The 23,001-nt window shown below is 44.9% G+C and overlaps 1 protein-coding gene across 1 annotated transcript; it reads left to right on the top strand.

The window, feature by feature from the left end:
• The first annotated feature begins 5,933 nt into the window (after positions 1–5,933).
• COA7 (cytochrome c oxidase assembly factor 7) lies at positions 5,934–9,756 on the top strand. The gene is made up of 3 exons (XM_077278447.1): positions 5,934–6,117; positions 6,954–7,094; positions 8,919–9,756. The coding sequence occupies exons 1-3, from the start codon at positions 6,012–6,014 to the stop codon at positions 9,362–9,364; spliced, it is 693 nt and encodes a 230-aa protein (XP_077134562.1). The 5' UTR covers positions 5,934–6,011; the 3' UTR covers positions 9,365–9,756.
• The last annotated feature ends 13,245 nt before the right edge of the window (positions 9,757–23,001 follow it).

The following is a 23,001-nucleotide window of genomic DNA, read 5'->3' as shown; positions in this document are numbered from 1 at the left end:
AACCTTTCTTAAAGGGACCGCAGATATTTATAGCTGGTGCGGGGTCACTCAGGACAGGGAGAGCGAATCACTGACAGGGCCGCTTACATAACGAGAAAAGACACCGGGCACTGCTGCTCAGGGGCATTCACTGGCGGCAAGCAGCGTCACAAGGCGGCCACAGTCACCGCAGAATATCATGTAATAATGGTATAATCACCGGGGACACTGAGAAAGCTTCAGCTGTGAGAGCCCCCCATAAGCAGTGTCAGGGAGAACACATAACAATGACCAGAGCGCCCCCATAAGCAGTGTCAGGGACCACAGTGCCCTCATAAACGGTAGTAACGTGCCCACACACAGTGCCAGTGTCCCATAACCGGTGCCCTCATATACTGTACTAATGTGCCCACACACAGTGCCAGTGTCCCATAACAGTGCCCTCATATACTGTACTAATGTGCCCACACACAGTGCCCTCATATACTGTACTAATGTGCCCACACACAGTGCCAGTGTCCCATAACCAGTGCCCTCATATACTGTACTAATGTGCCCACACACAGTGCCAGTGTCCCATAACAGTGCCCTCATATACTGTACTAATGTGCCCACACACAGTGCCAGTGTCCCATAACCAGTGCCCTCATATACTGTACTAATGTGCCCACACACAGTGCCAGTGTCCCATAACCAGTGCCCTCATATACTGTACTAATGTGCCCACACTCAGCGCCAGTGTCCCATAACCAGTGCCCTCATATACTGTACTAATGTGCCCACACACAGCGCCAGTGTCCCATAACCAGTGCCCTCATATACTGTACTAATGTGCCCACACACAGTGCCAGTGTCCCATAACCAGTGCCCTCATATACTGTACTAATGTGCCCACACTCAGCGCCAGTGTCCCATAACCAGTGCCCTCATATACTGTACTAATGTGCCCACACACAGCGCCAGTGTCCCATAACCAGTGCCCTCATAAACGGTAGTAACGTGCCCACACACAGTGCCAGTGTCCCATAACCAGTGCCCTCATAAACGGTAGTAACGTGCCCACACACAGTGCAGGTGTCCCATAACCAGTGCCCTCATAAACGGTAGTAATGTGCCCACACACAGTGCCAGTGTCCCATAACCAGTGCCCTCATAAACGGTAGTAACGTGCCCACACACAGTGCCAGTGTCCCATAACCAGTGCCCTCATACACTGTACTAATGTGCCCACACACAGTGCCAGTGTCCCATAACAGTGCCCTCATATACTGTACTAATGTGCCCACACACAGTGCCAGTGTCCCATAACCAGTGCCCTCATATACTGTACTAATGTGCCCACACACAGTGCCAGTGTCCCATAACAGTGCCCTCATATACTGTACTAATGTGCCCACACACAGTGCCAGTGTCCCATAACAGTGCCCTCATATACTGTACTAATGTGCCCACACACAGTGCCAGTGTCCCATAACCAGTGCCCTCATAAACGGTAGTAACGTGCCCACACACAGTGCCAGTGTCCCATAACCAGTGCCCTCATAAACGGTAGTAACGTGCCCACACACAGTGCAGGTGTCCCATAACCAGTGCCCTCATATACTGTACTAATGTGCCCACACACAGTGCCAGTGTCCCATAACCAGTGCCCTCATATACTGTACTAATGTGCCCACACACAGTGCCAGTGTCCCATAACCAGTGCCCTCATATACTGTACTAATGTGCCCACACACAGTGCCAGTGTCCCATAACCAGTGCCCTCATATACTGTACTAATGTGCCCACACACAGTGCCAGTGTCCCATAACCGGTGCCCTCATATACTGTACTAATGTGCCCACACACAGTGCCAGTGTCCCATAACAGTGCCCTCATATACTGTACTAATGTGCCCACACACAGTGCCAGTGTCCCATAACCAGTGCCCTCATATACTGTACTAATGTGCCCACACACAGTGCCAGTGTCCCATAACCAGTGCCCTCATATACTGTACTAATGTGCCCACACACAGTGCCAGTGTCCCATAACAGTGCCCTCATATACTGTACTAATGTGCCCACACACAGTGCCAGTGTCCCATAACCAGTGCCCTCATATACTGTACTAATGTGCCCACACACAGTGCCAGTGTCCCATAACCAGTGCCCTCATATACTGTACTAATGTGCCCACACTCAGCGCCAGTGTCCCATAACCAGTGCCCTCATATACTGTACTAATGTGCCCACACACAGCGCCAGTGTCCCATAACCAGTGCCCTCATATACTGTACTAATGTGCCCACACACAGTGCCAGTGTCCCATAACCAGTGCCCTCATATACTGTACTAATGTGCCCACACACAGTGCCAGTGTCCCATAACCAGTGCCCTCATATACTGTACTAATGTGCCCACACTCAGCGCCAGTGTCCCATAACCAGTGCCCTCATATACTGTACTAATGTGCCCACACACAGCGCCAGTGTCCCATAACCAGTGCCCTCATAAACGGTAGTAACGTGCCCACACACAGTGCCAGTGTCCCATAACCAGTGCCCTCATAAACGGTAGTAACGTGCCCACACACAGTGCAGGTGTCCCATAACCAGTGCCCTCATAAACGGTAGTAATGTGCCCACACACAGTGCCAGTGTCCCATAACCAGTGCCCTCATAAACGGTAGTAACGTGCCCACACACAGTGCCAGTGTCCCATAACCAGTGCCCTCATACACTGTACTAATGTGCCCACACACAGTGCCAGTGTCCCATAACAGTGCCCTCATATACTGTACTAATGTGCCCACACACAGTGCCAGTGTCCCATAACCAGTGCCCTCATATACTGTACTAATGTGCCCACACACAGTGCCAGTGTCCCATAACAGTGCCCTCATATACTGTACTAATGTGCCCACACACAGTGCCAGTGTCCCATAACAGTGCCCTCATATACTGTACTAATGTGCCCACACACAGTGCCAGTGTCCCATAACCAGTGCCCTCATAAACGGTAGTAACGTGCCCACACACAGTGCCAGTGTCCCATAACCAGTGCCCTCATAAACGGTAGTAACGTGCCCACACACAGTGCAGGTGTCCCATAACCAGTGCCCTCATATACTGTACTAATGTGCCCACACACAGTGCCAGTGTCCCATAACCAGTGCCCTCATATACTGTACTAATGTGCCCACACACAGTGCCAGTGTCCCATAACCAGTGCCCTCATATACTGTACTAACGTGCCCACACACAGTGCCAGTGTCCCATAACCAGTGCCCTCATATACTGTACTAATGTGCCCACACAAAGTGTCAGTGTCCCATAACCAGTGCCATCATATACTGTACTAATGTGCCCACACACAGTGCAGGTGTCCTATAACCAGTGCCCTCATATACTGTACTAATGTGCCCACACACAGTGTCAGTGTCCCATTACCAGTGCCCTCATATACTGTACTAATGTGCCCACACACAGTGCCAGTGTCCTATAACCAGTGCCCTCATATACTGTACTAATGTGCCCACACACAGTGCCAGTGTCCCATAACCAGTGCCCTCATATACTGTACTAATGTGCCCGTACACAGTGTCAGTGTCCTATAACAGTGCCCTCATATACTGTACTAATGTGCCCACACACAGTGTCAGTGTCCCATAACCAGTGCCCTCATATACTGTACTAATGTGCCCGCACACAGTGCCAGTGTCCCATAACAGTGCCCTCATATACTGTACTAATGTCACACATACACAGTGCCAGTGCCCCATAACCAGTGCCCTCATATACTGTACTAATGTCACACATACACAGTGCCAGTGTCCTATAACCAGTGCCCTCATATACTGTACTAATGTGCCCACACACAGTGCCAGTGTCCTATAACCGGTGCCCTCATATACTGTACTAATGTGCCCGCACACAGTGCCAGTGTCCCATAACCAGTGCCCTCATATACTGTACTAATGTGCCCACACAGTGCCAGTGTCCCATAACCAGTGCCCTCATATACTGTACTAATGTGCCCACACACAGTGCCAGTGTCCTATAACCGGTGCCCTCATATACTGTACTAATGTGCCCGCACACAGTGCCAGTGTCCCATAACCAGTGCCCTCATATACTGTACTAATGTCACACATACACAGTGCCAGTGCCCCATAACCAGTGCCCTCATATACTGTACTAATGTGCCCACACACAGTGCCAGTGTCCCATAACCAGTGCCCTCATATACTGTACTAATGTGCCCACACACAGTGCCAGTGTCCCATAACCAGTGCCCTCATATACTGTACTAATGTGCCCACACACAGTGCCAGTGTCCTATAACCAGTGCCCTCATATACTGTACTAATGTGCCCGCAGTGTCAGTGTCCTATAACCAGTGCCCTCATATACTGTACTAATGTGCCCACACACACAGTGCCAGTGTCCCATAACAGTGCCCTCATATACTGTACTAATGTGCCCACACACAGTGTCAGTGTCCTATAACCAGTGCCCTCATATACTGTACTAATGTGCCCACACACAGTGCCAGTGTCCTATAACCAGTGCCCTCATATACTGTACTAATGTGCCCGCACACAGTGTCAGTGTCCTATAACCAGTGCCCTCATATACTGTACTAATGTGCCCACACACAGTGCCAGTGTCCCATAACCAGTGCCCTCATATACTGTACTAATGTCACACATACACAGTGCCAGTGTCCTATAACCGGTGCCCTCATATACTGTACTAATGTGCCCGCACACAGTGCCAGTGTCCCATAACCAGTGCCCTCATATACTGTACTAATGTCACACATACACAGTGCCAGTGTCCTATAACCGGTGCCCTCATATACTGTACTAATGTGCCCGCACACAGTGCCAGTGTCCCATAACCAGTGCCCTCATATACTGTACTAATGTGCCCACACACAGTGCCAGTGTCCTATAACCGGTGCCCTCATATACTGTACTAATGTGCCCGCACACAGTGCCAGTGTCCCATAACCAGTGCCCTCATATACTGTACTAATGTCACACATACACAGTGCCAGTGTCCTATAACCGGTGCCCTCATATACTGTACTAATGTGCCCACACACACAGTGCCAGTGTCCTATAACCGGTGCCCTCATATACTGTACTAATGTCACACATACACTGTGCCAGTGTCCCATAACCAGTGCCCTCATATACTGTACTAATGTGCCCGCACACAGTGTCAGTGTCCCATAACCAGTGCCCTCATATACTGTACTAATGTGCCCACACACAGTGCCAGTGTCCTATAACCAGTGCCCTCATATACTGTACTAATGTGCCCGCACACAGTGTCAGTGTCCTATAACCAGTGCCCTCATATACTGTACTAATGTGCCCACACACAGTGCCAGTGTCCCATAACCAGTGCCCTCATATACTGTACTAATGTGCCCACACACAGTGCCAGTGTCCTATAACCGGTGCCCTCATATACTGTACTAATGTGCCCGCACACAGTGCCAGTGTCCCATAACCAGTGCCCTCATATACTGTACTAATGTCACACATACACAGTGCCAGTGTCCTATAACCGGTGCCCTCATATACTGTACTAATGTGCCCACACACAGTGCCAGTGTCCCATAACCAGTGCCCTCATATACTGTACTAATGTGCCCACACACAGTGCCAGTGTCCTATAACCGGTGCCCTCATATACTGTACTAATGTGCCCGCACACAGTGCCAGTGTCCCATAACCAGTGCCAGAGTGTGCCCATGAAGCATGTAGGGGGGTGAATGTGCCGCATGTTGGCAGTCACTCTCTAGTGCAGCCTGTACACCGGTGCTCGGCTGCTTGACTTTCTATACAGTTACTCAGTCTCAGACACACTATGACAGTCCTGTATATGCGGTTATGCGCGTCACTCAGACACGTTCTCATGACGTCATCACGCAGCGCCCGGTTTCGGCGTGCGTGTTATCATGGGAACGCCGCTCACTTCCGGGTCGTGTGTGGTGGGCGGGGCCCGGAGGTGACTGTGACCGCTGCATGTGGTCGTTATGGCCGGACTGGTGGATTTTAAGAATGAGGAGGAAGTGAAGGAGTTTCTGGACAATCTGGGCACCGAGTATTACTACCAGTGCCACCGGGAGAAGGACGCGGACGGTGAGAGCAGCGCGCACAATGCGCATGTGCAGGGGGAGCTGTAACTCACCAGGAGCAGAGTGTAGCTGTCACCTCTACCTGATTAGTAGTCAGTGCACTACAAGTCTCAGCATGCAGCCAGCGTATGTTGTATATATAACACCTAGGTCTAATCTGTTACAATGTATCGCTTGTAAACGGAGTCAGTTCTGTCCTGATGGTTTGGTACAGTGTGTCAGCGAAGGGACGAACCTACACACATCACATACTGGTTAGTATTTACTTAAAGGGGTGGTCCAATACCAGAAAGCCCCTTGTTAAATGGTCCCAGTGTGAAGGACAAAAAAATAAAAAGTATGCTTCCCTTCTGTGAGGCCACACGACCGCTGCAGCCAATCGGCAGCTGCTGATCCGCTGCATTATTCATGTTTCTGAGTGAGGGGGAAAAAAAAACTTTCTGCAGAAATAAAATTGTTCAGGTTGCTGTGGATTGGCTGCAGTGGTCATGTGGACTTAAATATCCTTTTTTTACCTTTTATTTAGCACCCTGGCGCTATTGCTAAGGGCTTGTGCAGTACTGGACATCCCCTTTAAGATCAGCAGCAGTTGCCTTCTATTCCATGCAATCTTCTAGTCTGTAAAAAAAGACCATAATAGTTCTTGCGGAATCATTACGTGTTTTTTGTCACTTCTCCGTATATGCTGGCACACTGGGTAGAATGGGTTTATGTGCGGCCATAGTGTACATACATGGGATTGAACACATTTGCACGTATTTACATGAGACTGCTGTCCCGGATCTATACTGTCTTGTCCTTCTCTCCGTATATTCACACGTTTCCTTCTTCGTTTCTCAGGATGTCATCGGTTAGCTGAGTATTTAGAGAATATAAAAAAAACCTTTGAAGCTACAGCCAAAGTGCTGACGTTTAACTGCGAGCAGAACGGTCACAGCGAGAGCTGCTACAAACTGGGAGCTTATCACATAACGGGGAAAGGTACGTACTGTGCGCCATGCTCACCCAGTGGAGGGGTCACAAAAGTGAGTACACCCCTCACATTTTTGTAAATATTTTATATCTTTTCATAGGACAATACTGAAGATCTGACACTGTGATACAATGTAAAGTCGTCCTTGTACAGCTTGTATGACAGTGTAAATTTGGTGCCCGCTAAATAACTCAACACACAGCCATTAAAGTGAACCTGTCACCCCGTTTTTTCCGTATGAGATAAAAATACCGTTAAATAGGGCCTGAGCTGTGCGTTACAATAGTGTATTTTGTGGACCCTGATTCCCCACCTATGCTGCCGAAATACCTTACCAAAGTCGCCGTTTTCGCCTGTCAATCAGGCTGGTCTGGTCAGATGGGCGTGGTGACATCGCTGTTTCTTCCCCCAGATCTTGCTTATTTTTCCGTTGGTGGCATAGTGGTTTGCGCATGCCCAACTGGAGAATCCACTGCACAGGTGAGGAAAAAGAGCGCGATCTGCGCTATTCCCCTGGTGATCGGTGGGGGCGGCCATCTTCCTTTGGCCGCGCGTGCGCAGATGGAGCGCTCAGCTCAGGCCCTATTTAACAGTATTTTTATCTCATACGGAAAAAACGGGGTGACAGGTGCCCTTTAATGTCTGAACCGCTGTAAACAAAAGTGTGTACACCTATGGAGACATGGGGCTGTCAGTGGGTGTGTCATCACAACGCCCCTAAGTGAAAATTTCCAAATTGTGCCCAAAGTGCTAGTATTTTGTGTGGCGACCATTATTATCAAGCTTATTTTCAAGCACTGCCGTAACTTTCTTGGGCATTGAGGTCACTGGAGCGAAAATGGAATTGGAATTCTCTGTTGCCAGCGGTTCTGACATTAATGGCTGTGTGTTGAGTTATTTAGATGGCACCAAATTTACACGGTCATACAAGCTGTACACTGATTTCTTTACATTGTATCAATGTGTCAGATCTTCAGTGTTGTCCCATGAAAATATGATAAAATATTTACAAAAATGTGAGGGGTGCTTTTCTGTCATATTGTATCTTTATCATAGACAGGTGGTGCGGTACTTGGCACGTCCGCTTAGGGGTCCTAGTCACTACATGTTCCGTCCCCTGATGATTCCTCAGGATTGAGGATGAAATGCGTTAGGAGGAACTAAGGTGTCGTACTGACACGTGGATTCTGCTCTTGTCAGGGTGGGAACTATTAAATGGGCATGACACGGGGTCATTAGAGGGCCCTAATTTACCCTTTCTTCCCTTAAAGTGCTTCTGTGAATCCTGAAGCACTTCAGTGGGTCAGTAGTGAGCTCCAGCCAGCTGTATATGAGCACTGTTGATTTTGGGCACCCATATTTTTTTCTATTTGTGTTGTGCTGCCCATCACTATATTCTGTAGCAGCTTGAGATTTCCCCTGACACAGGAGGTCATAATTCATTTTTGTTCATTTATTGGACTTAATTTAAGGCACTGTCATTTTGAATGCATTTCCGTAAAAGTTAGGTTTTATTTTATTGTTCCCTCCCTGCTGTTGCGCTAAATCTCCATTTGCAAGATCTGACACCTCCTTTACTAAAGAGGTGTCATATTGTGTAGCCATCTCCAAAAAAAGAAATAATGAGCGCGCTTAAAAACAAAATTTTGGCCATGGTGATGAAGTTTAAAGGGTTTGTCCTATAGTAAAAACACACTTTATTTTCAGGCAAACCCCTAAAGTTGGGTGTTTGTTTTTTGTTTTTTTTAGCAAATTTGACTTAGTGTGATTGATTCCAGTCGTTTTCGGTTTTCTCTCTTCCATTATAATGTGTGCTGTTTCTGGTTTTGCAGGAGGAGTTCCAATCGATCTAAAAACTGCCTATAGCTGCTTTCTAAAATCCTGTGGTAAGGGAGGAAAGAAATCTGCTGATTCCTGCCATAACGTGGGGCTCTTGGCACAAGACGGTCGCGTAAATGATGAGAAACCCGATCTTCACCTAGCCAGGGATTATTATACAAAGGCTTGCGATGACAAATTTGCACCAAGTTGCTTCAACTTAAGCGCCATGTACTTGGAAGGATCGCCCGGCCTTGCCAAGGATATGAAGCGGGCTCTGCACTTTTCTGAGAAGGCCTGTGAGCTGGGACACATATGGGCTTGTGCCAATGCCAGCCGAATGTACAAACTTGGTGATGGGGTCAAAAGAGATGATGCCAAGGCGGAAACGTTAAAAAATCGTGCTAAGGACCTTCACCAAAAGCAAAGGGAAGCCAAAGAAATTACCTTTGGGGTGTAAAGGACAGCGGAACAAGAATGATTTTTAGCTACTCTGCCAGATATTGGGGTTTTCCACCAATATGGATCCTAGAATGTAATAAAATAATAATTTCACAAAACCTAACACTTATGCGTTTCTTTATCATATGTACTTCAGGTAGACAAGGGTATGAAATGAGGATCCACCCTGGTTGTTTTTACATTGCTGTGCATATGTTCATTTTTTTGGGATGCCGTGCTCACATGTCCTAAAGGGGTTGTCCAACATCGAGTGTCTTTATATGTTTACATATATACCAGTAAATATAGACTGGCTGACGATCAAGTTCATAGGTTTGGATGACCCCCAATGTTTTGCTTCTAACTTCAAAAATGTGTAATTCCAAGAAATATATTAGTTATGGTGTGGGATCGATAGTTTGTGGTTTATAAATGCGACGGTGGAGGACACAGGAGATGTCTTCTGACTTTACTTTATATTCAAGTAGATTCTAATGGATTCCAAATAAGTCAGAATTAAATTTTCATGTGAACACCCGTTCTAGTTTTGCTCTCCGTTGTTCACGTCACCAGTTCAGAGGGCATTCTCTGCGCTGTGGAAAAGCTGGACACTACAACCAGTTTAGTTTTACATTATTGACTTTCTTGCAACAGGTGTTACACTTGAGGCCCTAAAGCCGAATCTGGGGCTCCACATCATTTTTATGTGACCCACGAGATGAGGACATGGGAGGATCAGCTCTCCACTAATCCTGTAAGGAGAGCTGGTCAGAGCAATGCAGAAGTGTGCTTCGGAGCTCAAAATCTAAGATGGCACTCACCCCTTGTGTTGGTGCCATGTCCACTGTCAAGTACTAGAAGTGTTGTATATGTCGCACAAGCAGTGTGGGAGGCATCTTTGGAATCTGAGCAAACACAGCCAACACTTAGTAGTATTCTTATTTATTTATATAGTACCATTGATTCCATGGTGCTGTACATGAGAAGGGGTTACATACAGATTACAGATATCACTTACAGTAAACAAACTAACAATCACAGACTGATACAGAGGGGCGAGGACCCTGCCCTTGCGGGCTTACATTCTACAGGATTATGGGGAAGGAGACAGTAGGTTGAGGGTTAAGGAGGAGACAGGTTATGGATGGCTTTGTAGGTCATTATTAGTAGTTTGAACTGGATATGCTGAGGGAATGGAGCCAGTGAAGAGATTTGCAGAGAGGAGAAGCGAGGAGAGAGATGAATTAGTCGGGCAGCAGAGTTAAGGATGGACTGGAGAGGTGCAAGGGTGTTAGCAGGGAGGCCACAGAAAAGGATGTTGCAGTCGAGGCGGGAGATGATGAGGGCATGCAGAAGCATTTTAGTAGATTGAGGGTTGAGAAAAGGATGGATTCTGGAGATATTTTTGAGCTGGAGGCGACAGGATGTGGAAAGAGCTTGGATGTGCGGTTTGAAGGACAGGGCAGAGTCAAGGGTTACTCCGAGGCAGCGGACTTCTGGTACGGGGGAAAGCGTGATGTCGTTAATTGCGATAGGTCAGGTAAAGAAGATCTATGAGATGGAAGAAAGATGATGAGTTCAGATTTGTCCACACTGAGTTTGAGGAAGCAAGAGGAGAAGAAGGAGGATATGGCTGATAGACACTCTGGGATTCTGGAGAGCAGGGAGGTGACGTCTGGGCCAGAGAGGTAGATCTGAGTGCATTCAGCATAGAGGTGGTACTGGAAGCCATGGGACTTTTATGATTTGTCCCAGGCCGAGTGTATAGATTGAGAAGAGTAGGGGTCCTAGAACAGAGCCTTGGGGGACTCCAACAGAGAGAGGGTGGGATGAGGAGGTAGTGTGGGAGTGGGAGGCGCTGAATGTGCGGTTGGAAAGGTACGAGGCGATCCAGGATAGGGCGAGGTCCTTGATGCCAAAGGAGGAGAGGATCTGCAGTAGGAGGCAGTGGTCAACTGTGTCGAACACAGAGGACAGGTCTAGGAGGAGGAGTATAGAGTATTGTCCATTAGCTTTGGCTGTAAGTAGGTCGTTAGTAATTTTGGTCAGGGCTGTCTGAGTTGTGATGGGAGCGGGAACCAATTGGGTTAAAATCCGCTGAGTTTAATAGTTCAAGCAAAATAAATGTGAATTCATGAAAACTCATGACCACTGTTGCTTTTTTTTTAAAAAAAAAAAAAAACTTCTTGGCCAAACCACTAGGGGGCACACATACACAATATAATGGGAATCATCTTTATTACAATAAAAATAAAATGTGAAACTGGCTCATACCTCTCTCTTTTGGAGCGGAGCACTGGCAGATAAGGTTCATTTATTTTTAGTTTGGATTCTGCACTAATATTAAACTTGAATGTAGAAAAGAGCCGAAAGAATGTAGGCGAGACCCTGCATATGTTATGTATGAAGATTAGTTATAGTTAAACGAATGAACTATGATTACCAAACTCTAGTCACAAAATAGTAAAAAAATATAATCCTGCAAAAACATCACTACATACCGTATTTTTCGGACTATAAGACGCACTGGACCATAAGGCGCACCCCAAATTTGGGGTGAAAATTGCAGAAAAAAAGATTTTTATAAGATGGGGGTCCGTCTTATTGTCCGAATTTACAGTATGTTACCTGAGGGCTGCCGGTGGCAGAGCAGGGTCACAGGAGGCATGATGTCGGCAGAGGTGGGGTGATGCGGTGTGGCGTGCACCTGAGCAGGGTCCGTTCCTGCTTAGGTGGGCGACGCCAAGGCCTGGTGTCCATGGGGGGGTTGCAGCAGTGCTGTGGCGGCAGAAGAGGTGCAGGGATGATGAGTGGTATGGCGTGCGCAGGGTCCCTTCCACAGGTGCGGCCCAGTATGCAATGTGAGCAGCAGAGCCGGGTTAATCACCGGTTTATCTGTGGCAGCGACCATCTTCCCAAGGCCTCGCGTGCGCAGATGGAGTGCTCTGCTTCCCGTGGCTTCAGGAAAGAGGTCGCGCGTGCGCAGATGGAGATCGCGGCGGCCATTTTCCTGAAGCCGAGATCTAAATCTGCGAACTCTGCTTCAGGAAAATGGCCGCCGCGATCTCCTTCTGCGCACGCGCGACCTCCCGCGGCCATTTTCCTGAAGCCCCGTGAAGCAGAGCACTCCAACTGCGCACGCGCGGCCTCAGGAAGATGGCCGCCGCCACCGATAAACCGGTGATCAACCCGGCTCTGCTGCTCACATTGCATTCCGGGCTGCTGCGTCACCTCACTGGTGGAAGGGACCGTGCGCACGCCATACCGCACCTCTGCCGCCGCCACCACACCGGGTAAGCCTGCATTACGACTATAAAACGCACCCCCTATTTTCCCCCCTTTTTTGGGGGGGAAAAAGTGCGTCTTGTAGTCTGAAAAATATGGTATATGTTTGTCCTCAAAGGCAGATGTCACTCATCCCCCCCCCCAGGTGAGAATTGCCAGGCTGCAGAAAGGTAAGGTAGAAAGCTTTATCTCAGGCTCTGTTCACATTGCCATCGGAAATTCCATCATGTTTGATAGCAAGAAAAATGCAGCAGACATCAAAATTCTTGCAATTAAAACAAAGGACCCCTGATGAATCCCACTGTATGCTAAGGGGATCCATCATTTGACAGGTCTGCCCATCATTTTTCTTCTTATTATTATTTAATATTATAGCTCCATTTATTCCATGGCGCTTTACATGTAAGGAGGGGTATACATAATAAAAACAGGTACAATAATCTTGAACAATACAAGTCACAACTGGTACAGGAGGAGAGAGGACCCTGCCCTGCATTTAGCCTACTTTGGCCATAATAACTTACTTTATCCATGTTTTAATTTTAGTAATTTAATTAATGGACGAATTAGAACTAATGTTGTTGGAGCATAATTATGACATGGTGGGGATATCTGAAACATGGCTGGATGAGAGCCATGACTGGGCTGTTAACTTGCAGGGCTATAGCCTTTTCAGAAATGACCGTACAGATAAGCGAGGGGGAGGGGTGTGTCTGTATGTAAAATCGACCTTAAAACCCATCCTGCGTGATAATATAGGTGAATCTAATGAAAATGTAGAGTCCCTGTGGGTGGAGATAAGGGGAGGGGGAAAAAATAATAAATTACTGATAGGGGTTTGTTATAAATCTCCAAAAATAATGGAAGCAATGGAGAATATCCTCGTAAAGCAAATAGATGAAGCAGCGACTCAAGGAGAAGTCATTATTATGGGGGACTTCAACTACCCTGAAATAGATTGGGGAACAGAAACCTGCAGTTCCAGCAAAGGTGATCGGGGTCTGACAACTATGAGAGACAATTACCTTTCACAACTGGTTCAGGACCCAACAAGGAGGGGGGCACTGCTAGACCTAATATTAACCAACAGGCCAGACCGCATATCAAATATAAGGGTTGGGGGTCACTTGGGGAATAGTGATCACAAAATAATAAGTTTTCATGTCTCCTTTAATAAGATGTGTAGTAGAGGGGTGACAAGGACACTAAACTTCAGGAGGGCAAATTTCCAACGGATGAGAGAGGATCTTGGTGCAATTAACTGGGACGATATCCTGAGACATAAAAGTACACAAAGAAAATGGGAGACGTTTATTAGCATCCTGGATAGGACCTGTGCACAGAATATACCGTATGGGAATAAACATACTAGAAATAGGAGGAAACCAATATGGCTAAATAGAGCTGTAAGGGGCGCAATAAGGGACAAAAAGAAAGCATTTAGAGAATTAAAGGAAGTAGGTAGTGAGGAGGCATTAAATAAATACAAAAAATTAAATCCTGTAAAAAGCAAATCAAGGCAGCAAAGATTGAGACAGAGAGACTCATTGCCAGAGAGAGTAAAAATAACCCCAAAATATTCTTTAACTACATAAATAGTAAGAAACTAAAAAATGATAGTGTTGGCCCCCTTAAAAATAGTCTGGGTGAAATGGTGGATGAGGATGAGGAAAAAGCCAATATGCGAAATGACTTTTTTTCATCAGTATTTAGAAAAGAAAATCCCATGGCAGACAAAATGACTAGTGATAAAAATTCCCCATTAAATGTCACCTGCTTAACCCAGCAGGAAGTATGGCGGCGTCTAAAAATCACTAAAATTGACAAATCTCCGGGCCCGGATGGGATACACCCCCGAGTACTGCAGGAACTAAGTACAGTCATTGATAGACCATTATTTTTAATCTTTAAAGACTCCATAATAACAGGGTCTGTACCACAGGACTGGCGTATAGCAAATGTGGTGCCAATATTCAAAAAGGGGACAAAAACTGAACTCGGAAATTATAGGCCAGTAAGCTTAACCTCTACTGTGGGTAAAATCCTGGAGGGCATTCTAAGGGATGCTATACTGGAGTATCTGAAGAGGAATAACCTCATGACCCAGTATCAGCACGGGTGTACTAGGGACCGTTCATGTCAGACTAATTTGATCAGCTTCTATGAAGAGGTAAATTCCGGACTGGACCAAGGGAGCCCAGTGGACGTAGTATATATGGACTTTTCAAAAGCTTTTGATACGGTGCCACACAAAAGGTTGATACATAAAATGAGAATAATGGGGATAGGGGAAAATATGTGTAAGTGGGTTGAGAGCTGGCTCAGGGATGGGAAACAAAGGGTGGTTATTAATGGAGCACACTCGGACTGGGTGGCGGTTAGCAGCGGGCTACCACAGGGGTCAGTATTGGGCCCTCTTTTAACATTTATTAATGACCTTGTAGGGGGCATTCAGAGTAGAATTTCAATATTTGCAGATGACACTAAACTCTGCAGGGCAATCAATACAGGGGAGGACAATTTTATATTACAGGATGATTTATGTAAACTAGAAGCTTGCGCTGATAAATGGCAAATGAGCTTTAATGGGGATAAATGTAAGATCATGCACTTGGGTAGAAGTAATAAGATGTTTAACTATGTGCTTAATTCTAAAACTCTGGGCAAAACCGTCAATGAAAAAGACCTGGGTGTATGGGTGGATGACAAACTCATATTCAGTGGCCAGTGTCAGGCAGCTGCTACAAAGGCAAATAAAATAATGGGATGCATTAAAAGAGGCATAGATGCTCATGAGGAGAACATAATTTTACCTCTATACAAGTCACTAGTGCGACCACACTTAGAATACTGTGCACAGTTCTGGTCTCCGGTGTATAAGAAAGACATAGCTGAACTGGAGCGGGTGCAGAGAAGAGCGACCAAGGTTATTAGAGGACTGGGGGGTCTGCAATACCAAGATAGGTTATTACACTTGGGGCTGTTTAGTTTGAAAAAACGAAGACTAAGGGGTGATCTTATTTTAATGTATAAATATATGAGGGGACAGTACAAAGACCTTTCTGATGATCTTTTTAATCATAGACCGGTGACAGGGACAAGGGGGCATCCTCTACGTCTGGAGGAAAAAAGGTTTAAGCATAATAACAGAGGCGGATTCTTTCCTGTAAGAGCAGTGAGACTATGGAACTCTCTGCCGTATGATGTTGTAATGAGTGACTCATTGCTTCAATTTAAGAGGGGACTGGATACCTTTCTGGAAAAGTATAATGTTACAGGGTATATACACTAGATTCCTTGATAGGGTGTTGATCCAGGGAACTAGTCTGATTGCTGTATGTGGAGTCGGGAAGGAATTGTTTTCCCCAATGTGGAGCTTACTCTTTGCCACATGTTTTTTTTTTGCCTTCCTCTGGATCAACATGTTAGGGCATGTTAGGTTAGGCTATGGGTTGAACTAGATGGACTTAAAGTCTTCCTTCAACCTTAATAACTATGTAATCTTTTTGGTGAAGCAAAATTAACGAAAAATTATTCTGCCTTTGATATATATATATATATATATATATATATATATATATATATATATATATATATATATATATATATATATACAATACAGACCAAAAGTTTGGACACACCTTCTCATTTAAAGATTTTTCTGTATTTTCATGACTATGAAAATTGTAAATTCACACTGATATGAATTAACACATGTGGAATTATATACTTAACAAAAAAGTGTGAAACAACTGAAAGTATGTCTTATATTTTAGGTTCTTCAAAGTAGCCACCTTTTGCTTTGATGACTGCTTTGCACACTCTTGGCATTCTCTTGATGAGCTTCAAGAGGTGGTCACCGGGAATGGTCTTCCAACAATCTTGAAGGAGTTCCCAGAGATGCTTAGCACTTGGCCCTTTTGCCTTCACTCTGCGGTCCAGCTCACCCCAAACCATCTCGATTGGGCTCAGGTCTGGTGACTGTGGAGGCCAGGTTATCTGGCGTAGCACCCCATCACTCTCCTTCTTGGTCAAATATCCCTTACACAGCCTGGAGGTGTGTTTGGGGTCATTGTCCTGTTGAAAAATAAATGATGGTCCAACTAAATGCAAACCGGATGGAATAGCATGCCGCTGCAAGATGCTGTGGTAGCCATGCTGGTTCAGTATGCCTTCAATTTTGAATAAATCCCCAACAGTGTCACCAGGAAAGCACCCCCACACCATCACACCTCCTCCTTCATGCTTCACGGTGGGAACCAGGCATGTAGAGTCCATCCGTTCACCTTTTCTGCGTCACACAAAGACACGGTGGTTGGAACCAAAGATCTCAAATTTGCACTCATCAGACCAAAGCACAGATTTCCACTGGTCTCATGTCCATTCCTTGTGTTCTTTAGCCCAAACAAGTCTCTTCTGCTTGTTGCCTGTCCTTAGCAGTGGGTTCCTAGCAGCTATTTTACCATGAAGGCCTGCTGCACAAAGTCTCCTCTTAACAGTTGTTGTAGAGATGTGTCTGCTGCTAGAACTGTGTGGCATTGACCTGGTCTCTAATCTGAGCTGCTGTTAACCTGCGATTTCTGAGGCTGGTGACTCGGATAAACTTATCCTCAGAAGCAGAAGTGACTCTTGGTCTTCCTTTCCTGGGGCGGTCCTCATGTGAGCCAGTTTCTTTGTAGCTCTTGATGGTTTTTGCCACTGCACTTGGGGACACTTTCAAAGCTTTCCCAATTTTTCTGACTGACTGACCTTCATTTCTTAAAGTAATGATGGCCACTCGTTTTTCTTTACTTAGCTGCTTTTTTCTTGCCATAATACAAATTCTAACAGTCTATGTCTATTCAGTAGGACTATCAGCTGTGTATCCACCAGACTTCTGCACAACACAACTGATGGTCCCAACCCCATTTATAAGGCAAGAAATCCCACTTATTATACCTGACAGGGCACACCTGTGAAGTGAAAACCATTTCCGGTGACTACCTCTTGAAGCTCATCAAGAGAATGCCAAGAGTGTGCAAAGCAGTCATCAAAGCAAAAGGTGGCTACTTTGAAGAACCTAGAATATAAGACATATTTTCAGTTGTTTCACACTTTTTTGTTAAGTATATAATTCCACATGTGTTAATTCATAGTTTTGATGCCTTTTGTATGAATGTACAATTTTCATAGTCATGAAAATACAGAAAAATCTTTAAATGAGAAGGTGTGTCCAAACTTTTGGTCTGTACTGTATATATTATTTTTTTCACCATAGGGCTTAAGTATTGAAATAGTTATATAGTATGGGTTGTTAAGGAAGTACCAGGTATTCTTTTTACCCAAAGTTAAACCATATTTTGAAGTGGGGAAAACTGGGATTTTGAGGCTTTTTATTACTTTTTTTTAAACCCTATTTTTTCTGTTTACAAAGTTTATTAGTTCGACATGAAAACTTGAACATTGCAAGAAGCCCTCTTATTCTAAGGTGGGCTAGAGAAGGAAACATCCAGTTGATTATGGATCTGATTTTCAGCAGAGTGGCATAGACCCAGGTTTGGTGGGTGAAAAAAAAAGTGGAAGTTTCTATGGGCCTGTAAATCACTTAGCTCCTGAGTCCTGATTCCGTCAATGGGAGCAGCGGACAAGTAACTGCAAGTGTGCCATTTGCGTACATGTGGTCACATACCGACTAGACTGTATCTGGCCTCGCTCAATGCAAGTGTATTGAGCGAGGCCAGACACAGTCTAGTTGGCATGTAGCAGGAAGTGTGCAAATCGCATACTTGCAGTCACATGGCCTTCTGCATCGGGGAATCCTCACAGCGCACTGAGTGACTGCAGACTTGTAGCCTATAGCTGGACAACCCAGCTTTTGGTGTAGTTTGCTATTGTTGTGAATATGGAGTCTTATTGATAATGCTGCTTTGGAAAAACATGGAAATTTTCTCTTTCCCGGGCTGAAAGAAAATGATCCCTCAGTGCCTAGATGTCGAGGAGCAGATGACCAGGATCCTGAGCCCGCAGGGCAATATCATGGTGTTTATTCAGTCCAGACCGGCTCCATCCGCATCATTCGAACACCCTGATCAATTGCTTTGGTGAACTCCCTGTAACAAGTTGTCCCACTTCATTCCTAAATAAAATCCAATTACTGCCCAGACACAGCATCACCACCAGATCCCCTCTGCTCACATGGTCGATGGAAGCCTGGAGCGATCAGCGGATGTATCAGGGTCACTAATGTAACTTCATTGTCTGGTGACTTACAGCTCCTCTTCCCTCAACGCTAGTTTATTTCTGTCTATGATTTTAATGTCTCATTCACGCATCCATGTTTAAACCCGTACGTGAAAAAATGGTACTGGTGTCATCAGTGTGTCACCTATGTTTTTAACCATCAGTATGTCACCTATGTGCCTGTTTTTCCCATCGGTGTGTGACCTGTCTTTCTGTGCTCTAGATATGTTGTTTTTCTGGCCTTTTTTTCAATGTTTTAACTGTTATAAAATAAAAAAAACCTGCCAAAAAATGATGGGAGAAAAGGCTTTTGATTAGAGATGAGAGAAACCGAAGTTAAAAGTGCGGGGTTCATACCGTACAGTTAGTGTCCGGTGCTAAACACAGAATGCGCACTTCTCTCCAGTCCGCTGCAGAGAGAAATATATATTTTTTTAGCAGATAAAGTTCAGGTCTCTATTGTTTTCAGTGGGGTTCTGGTTCTAGTTTGGCTGCTGTTCTCGTACACAAACCGAACTTTGGACTTAGGCTATGTTCACACGCTGCGGTTTTTGCTGCGGATCCGCAGCGGATTTGCAGCTACGGATCCGCAGACGTTTTCCATGCAGGGTACAGTACAATGTTACCCTATGGAAAACCAAATCCGCTGTTCCCACTTTCCTTTTTTCCGCTGGAAAATCCGCGCTGATTTTCTGCGGAAAAAAAGAAGTAGCATGTCACTTCTTTCTGCGGATTCCGCAACTGTTTTCCACCTGCACCAATAGGAAAGTGCAGTTGGAAAACCGCAGTGGAATCCGCAGGAGAAACCGCACAAAAAAACGCAGGGAAATCCACCGCGGTTTAGCACTGCGGGATTTCCAAATCAGGACCTGAAAAATCCGCAGGAAAAAAGGATGGTGTGAACAAGCCCTAAAGGTCCGGTACCAAAACCTGAACATCCACGGGTCCGCTCATCCATACTGTTGATGTTTATTGCAAACATTTAAAAATGGCAAAAAACTAAGCTGACGTCCTCTTACATTTGATCTGAGGAGCAACGAATGTCCTGTGTGGGTCATAATAAATTGTATAAGATGAGTGCAGTGTCCCCGTGTCTGTGTAGTCTCTCAGAGAACTGCGCCTGCACAACACAACTTTTTAAAGGGAACCTGTCGACATGATTTTACTACTGGAAATAGTGGTGTGGGCAGACTCGGACTCCCCCACAGGAGAATCCCCGGAGGGCCTCTGTGCAGGAGTGGCCACCACCCTCTTATATGAGCAGTACGTGGCAGAATACTCTTGATTCATTATGTACAGACAAAGGCGGCATCTTTTTTGTTCAATAATCAACCCATTTTATTGCGATACAAATTTGCGAATGAGGATAAAATCACATTTGCATGTAGCTGAAAAGTGGGGGAGTTGATGTTACTGGGGGGCCCTTAGCAACTCTAGTCTGACACTGGGACACTGGGTGTGGAGGTAGAAGTCTCTGAGCAAAATATTAAAAATGATATCTGATTTGTATTAATGCAATGCGTTAGGGCTGAGAAAATTAGCTTAAAATTGCATTGGGGGCGTGTCTATGCACTCAGTGACTTCACCCACCCACAGTGCACTTCTGACCTAATTTGCATATGACTTCAAAGCTTTAATTTCTCAGTGCTGGCACATCGGATTACTACAAATCAGGTATAATTCTCATTATTGTTCTACCACTAGTTTTAGTAGTAAAATCATGCTGACAGATTCCCTTAAAATATTCCCAACATCTGGCATACGTTCTCTAACAAAAAAGACGGTTAACCCGTTAAATGTCATTGCCAACCACTGACACCAATTTTTAAGGTGAGTGATTGCTGATAAGTTCTCATGGCATCTGGGGGCCGGCTGAAGCCCCTGTGTCTTTTTTGTTGGTCTTCTTTGCTTTGTATTGCCCTAAAGAATTATGTTGTTGGGTCATTTTTACTTTAAAACGAACGCCGTGAAACAAAACCAAAACCCCCAAAATGTTTTTTTAATTTATTCACCATTTCTCTGCATTCAGAATTTAATTTTCTTGCCATTTTCCAATACATTATATGTTAAAATTAATATTGTCAATCAAAACTACACCGTCATATGCCAAGATCAACAAAAAAGTTAGAAAAAAAAGTGATGGCTCTTCAAAGCAAGGGAGGAAGAAAGGAAAGCACAATAAAAAGGTAAATTGGTTCTGGCGGTAAGATGAAGGGTGTAATTAAAAAATTTAACTCGGCCTGCAAAAATATGAGTCCTCATATATAGCGCTATATTAATGGAAAAGTAAAAAAATAAATAAAGACAAGGCTCGTGGATGAAAGGGAGGAAGAAACTATAACATACAAAAAAAATGAAAATTGGTTGCGGCAGTAAATTAATGCTGTCAAAACCACAATTTGTCCTGCAAAAATATAAGCCCTCATATGGCTATGTTATTGGAAAGTTAAAAAAAAATGTGGCTTTTGGAAGAAGGGGAGGATAAAACACGAAAGCACAAAAACAAAAATTGTGGTGTGGCGGGAAGGGGTTAAACTAGTGGATAATTTTTAGGCTACATACATTTTAAATGATAGGTGACTTCTGTACAGGTCCAGTACTTTCAGGCTTGGATAAACATAGTTAATTATGGCTGTTCTAAGAAGGGATATGAAAAAAACGAAATCACAAAAACAAAATTTGTGGTGCGGCGGGAAGGGGTTAAACTAGTGGATAATTTTTAGGCCTCATACAAAATGATAGGTGACTTCTGTACAGGTCTAGTACTTTAAGGCTTGGATAAAGACGATTAATTTTGGCTGTTCTAGCCCACGTACATTGGCAAAAGGCCCCCTTAAAAGTTTTCAAACTTTCCCTAGTTGTAGAAGAGTTCAGGAAAACCAGTGGGAAACCCGAAGTGAAGTGTTTGTGTACCGGGCAGATAATTCCGCTGGGCTTTCTGTTTGTTCTTGGGTACAATGTACTGAAAGTCTGCTGACAGATTCTCTCTAGCAGGGACTTCAGAGCAGAAGGCAGGTGTTTTTCATCTTCCCACACCTGCTCCGTTCGATCCGCTCTGTGGCACAACGAGTCTTTCGTGAATTAGAACGTTTTTAACTTTCAGCTGAGTTATTGGAATTCTGCTGTGGTTTGATGTTCCAAATGCAAAAAATTCCTTCCGCGTCAATATGTTCTGTGTGCGCTCTCTTCTGTGAGATCCTCAATAACGCTTCATGTATTTCTCATAGATGAGCCATTTTCTTTCATGCAGAGTGGAGTTTTTCGTAGATTAAACAGATTCAGTTCACACAGGTGAGCGAAAAAACCAATTAGAAACAAACAGTTTGGTTTGGTCCAGTCTTGCTCTTTGTATGCAATATTTCAATCAATAGCGCAAGCAAATGTAAGAAACTTTGTAATATATCTTTTAAGAGAACTTTGCTTGTTTCTCCACTTGCAAGCCACTTCTCATCTTCATTCCCTGCCTTCTAAATTCACCATCAACTCTGAAAATTTGTCTTGCTCAAAACAAGAGGGACTTCCAACTCTTTGAGAAATCGGGTTATAAATACCTAATGAAGTCGATGAAGAAGGAATGAAGGAGGAACCGAGTGAGAAAGGCAGAAAAACAGATTGTGCTGCTGGTTTCGAGTAGGTGTTTTATCTTATCCCAGTGCTGGATTCACAGCTACACCACTGAGTACTACTGTATATTATATTCCAGACTGCTGCTTCCTTATATAAGCTACATACAGACAAGAGAGCATGAACCACCTATGTCTTTTGTGAACTATGGTATGGGAGACATTACATAAGCTATTTTCCACCCACCAGCTTGGAGACAACTGAAAATTAGTGGCAGAGGGGAAAACCGGTGAAAAATGCTGAATTGAAGTCATCTAATGGCCAGAAATAGCTATTCCTACATACTCGATCTGCTGGAAATCTTTGGCTCCTGTTATTGACATTGATGTAGCATGTCATATCTTTGTAGACATTGTACAGACCAAGTTCACCCCTTCATGGCAGCCGGTATTCCCTGTTGACGGTGCCCGTTTTTAGCAGGATGATGCCCCCTGCTACACTGCAAGTATTCTTTAGGAATGGTCTGAGAAACCTGTACTCCTTAGTTCATGGTGTTGACTTGGTGTACGGATTTCCCATATCTCAATC

This window comes from Ranitomeya variabilis, chromosome 8 (genome assembly GCF_051348905.1).
Source record: "Ranitomeya variabilis isolate aRanVar5 chromosome 8, aRanVar5.hap1, whole genome shotgun sequence".
Lineage (NCBI taxonomy): Eukaryota > Metazoa > Chordata > Amphibia > Anura > Dendrobatidae > Ranitomeya > Ranitomeya variabilis.
Note: the sequence above shows the minus strand (reverse complement) of the source record. Positions and strands in the feature narration are given on the sequence as shown.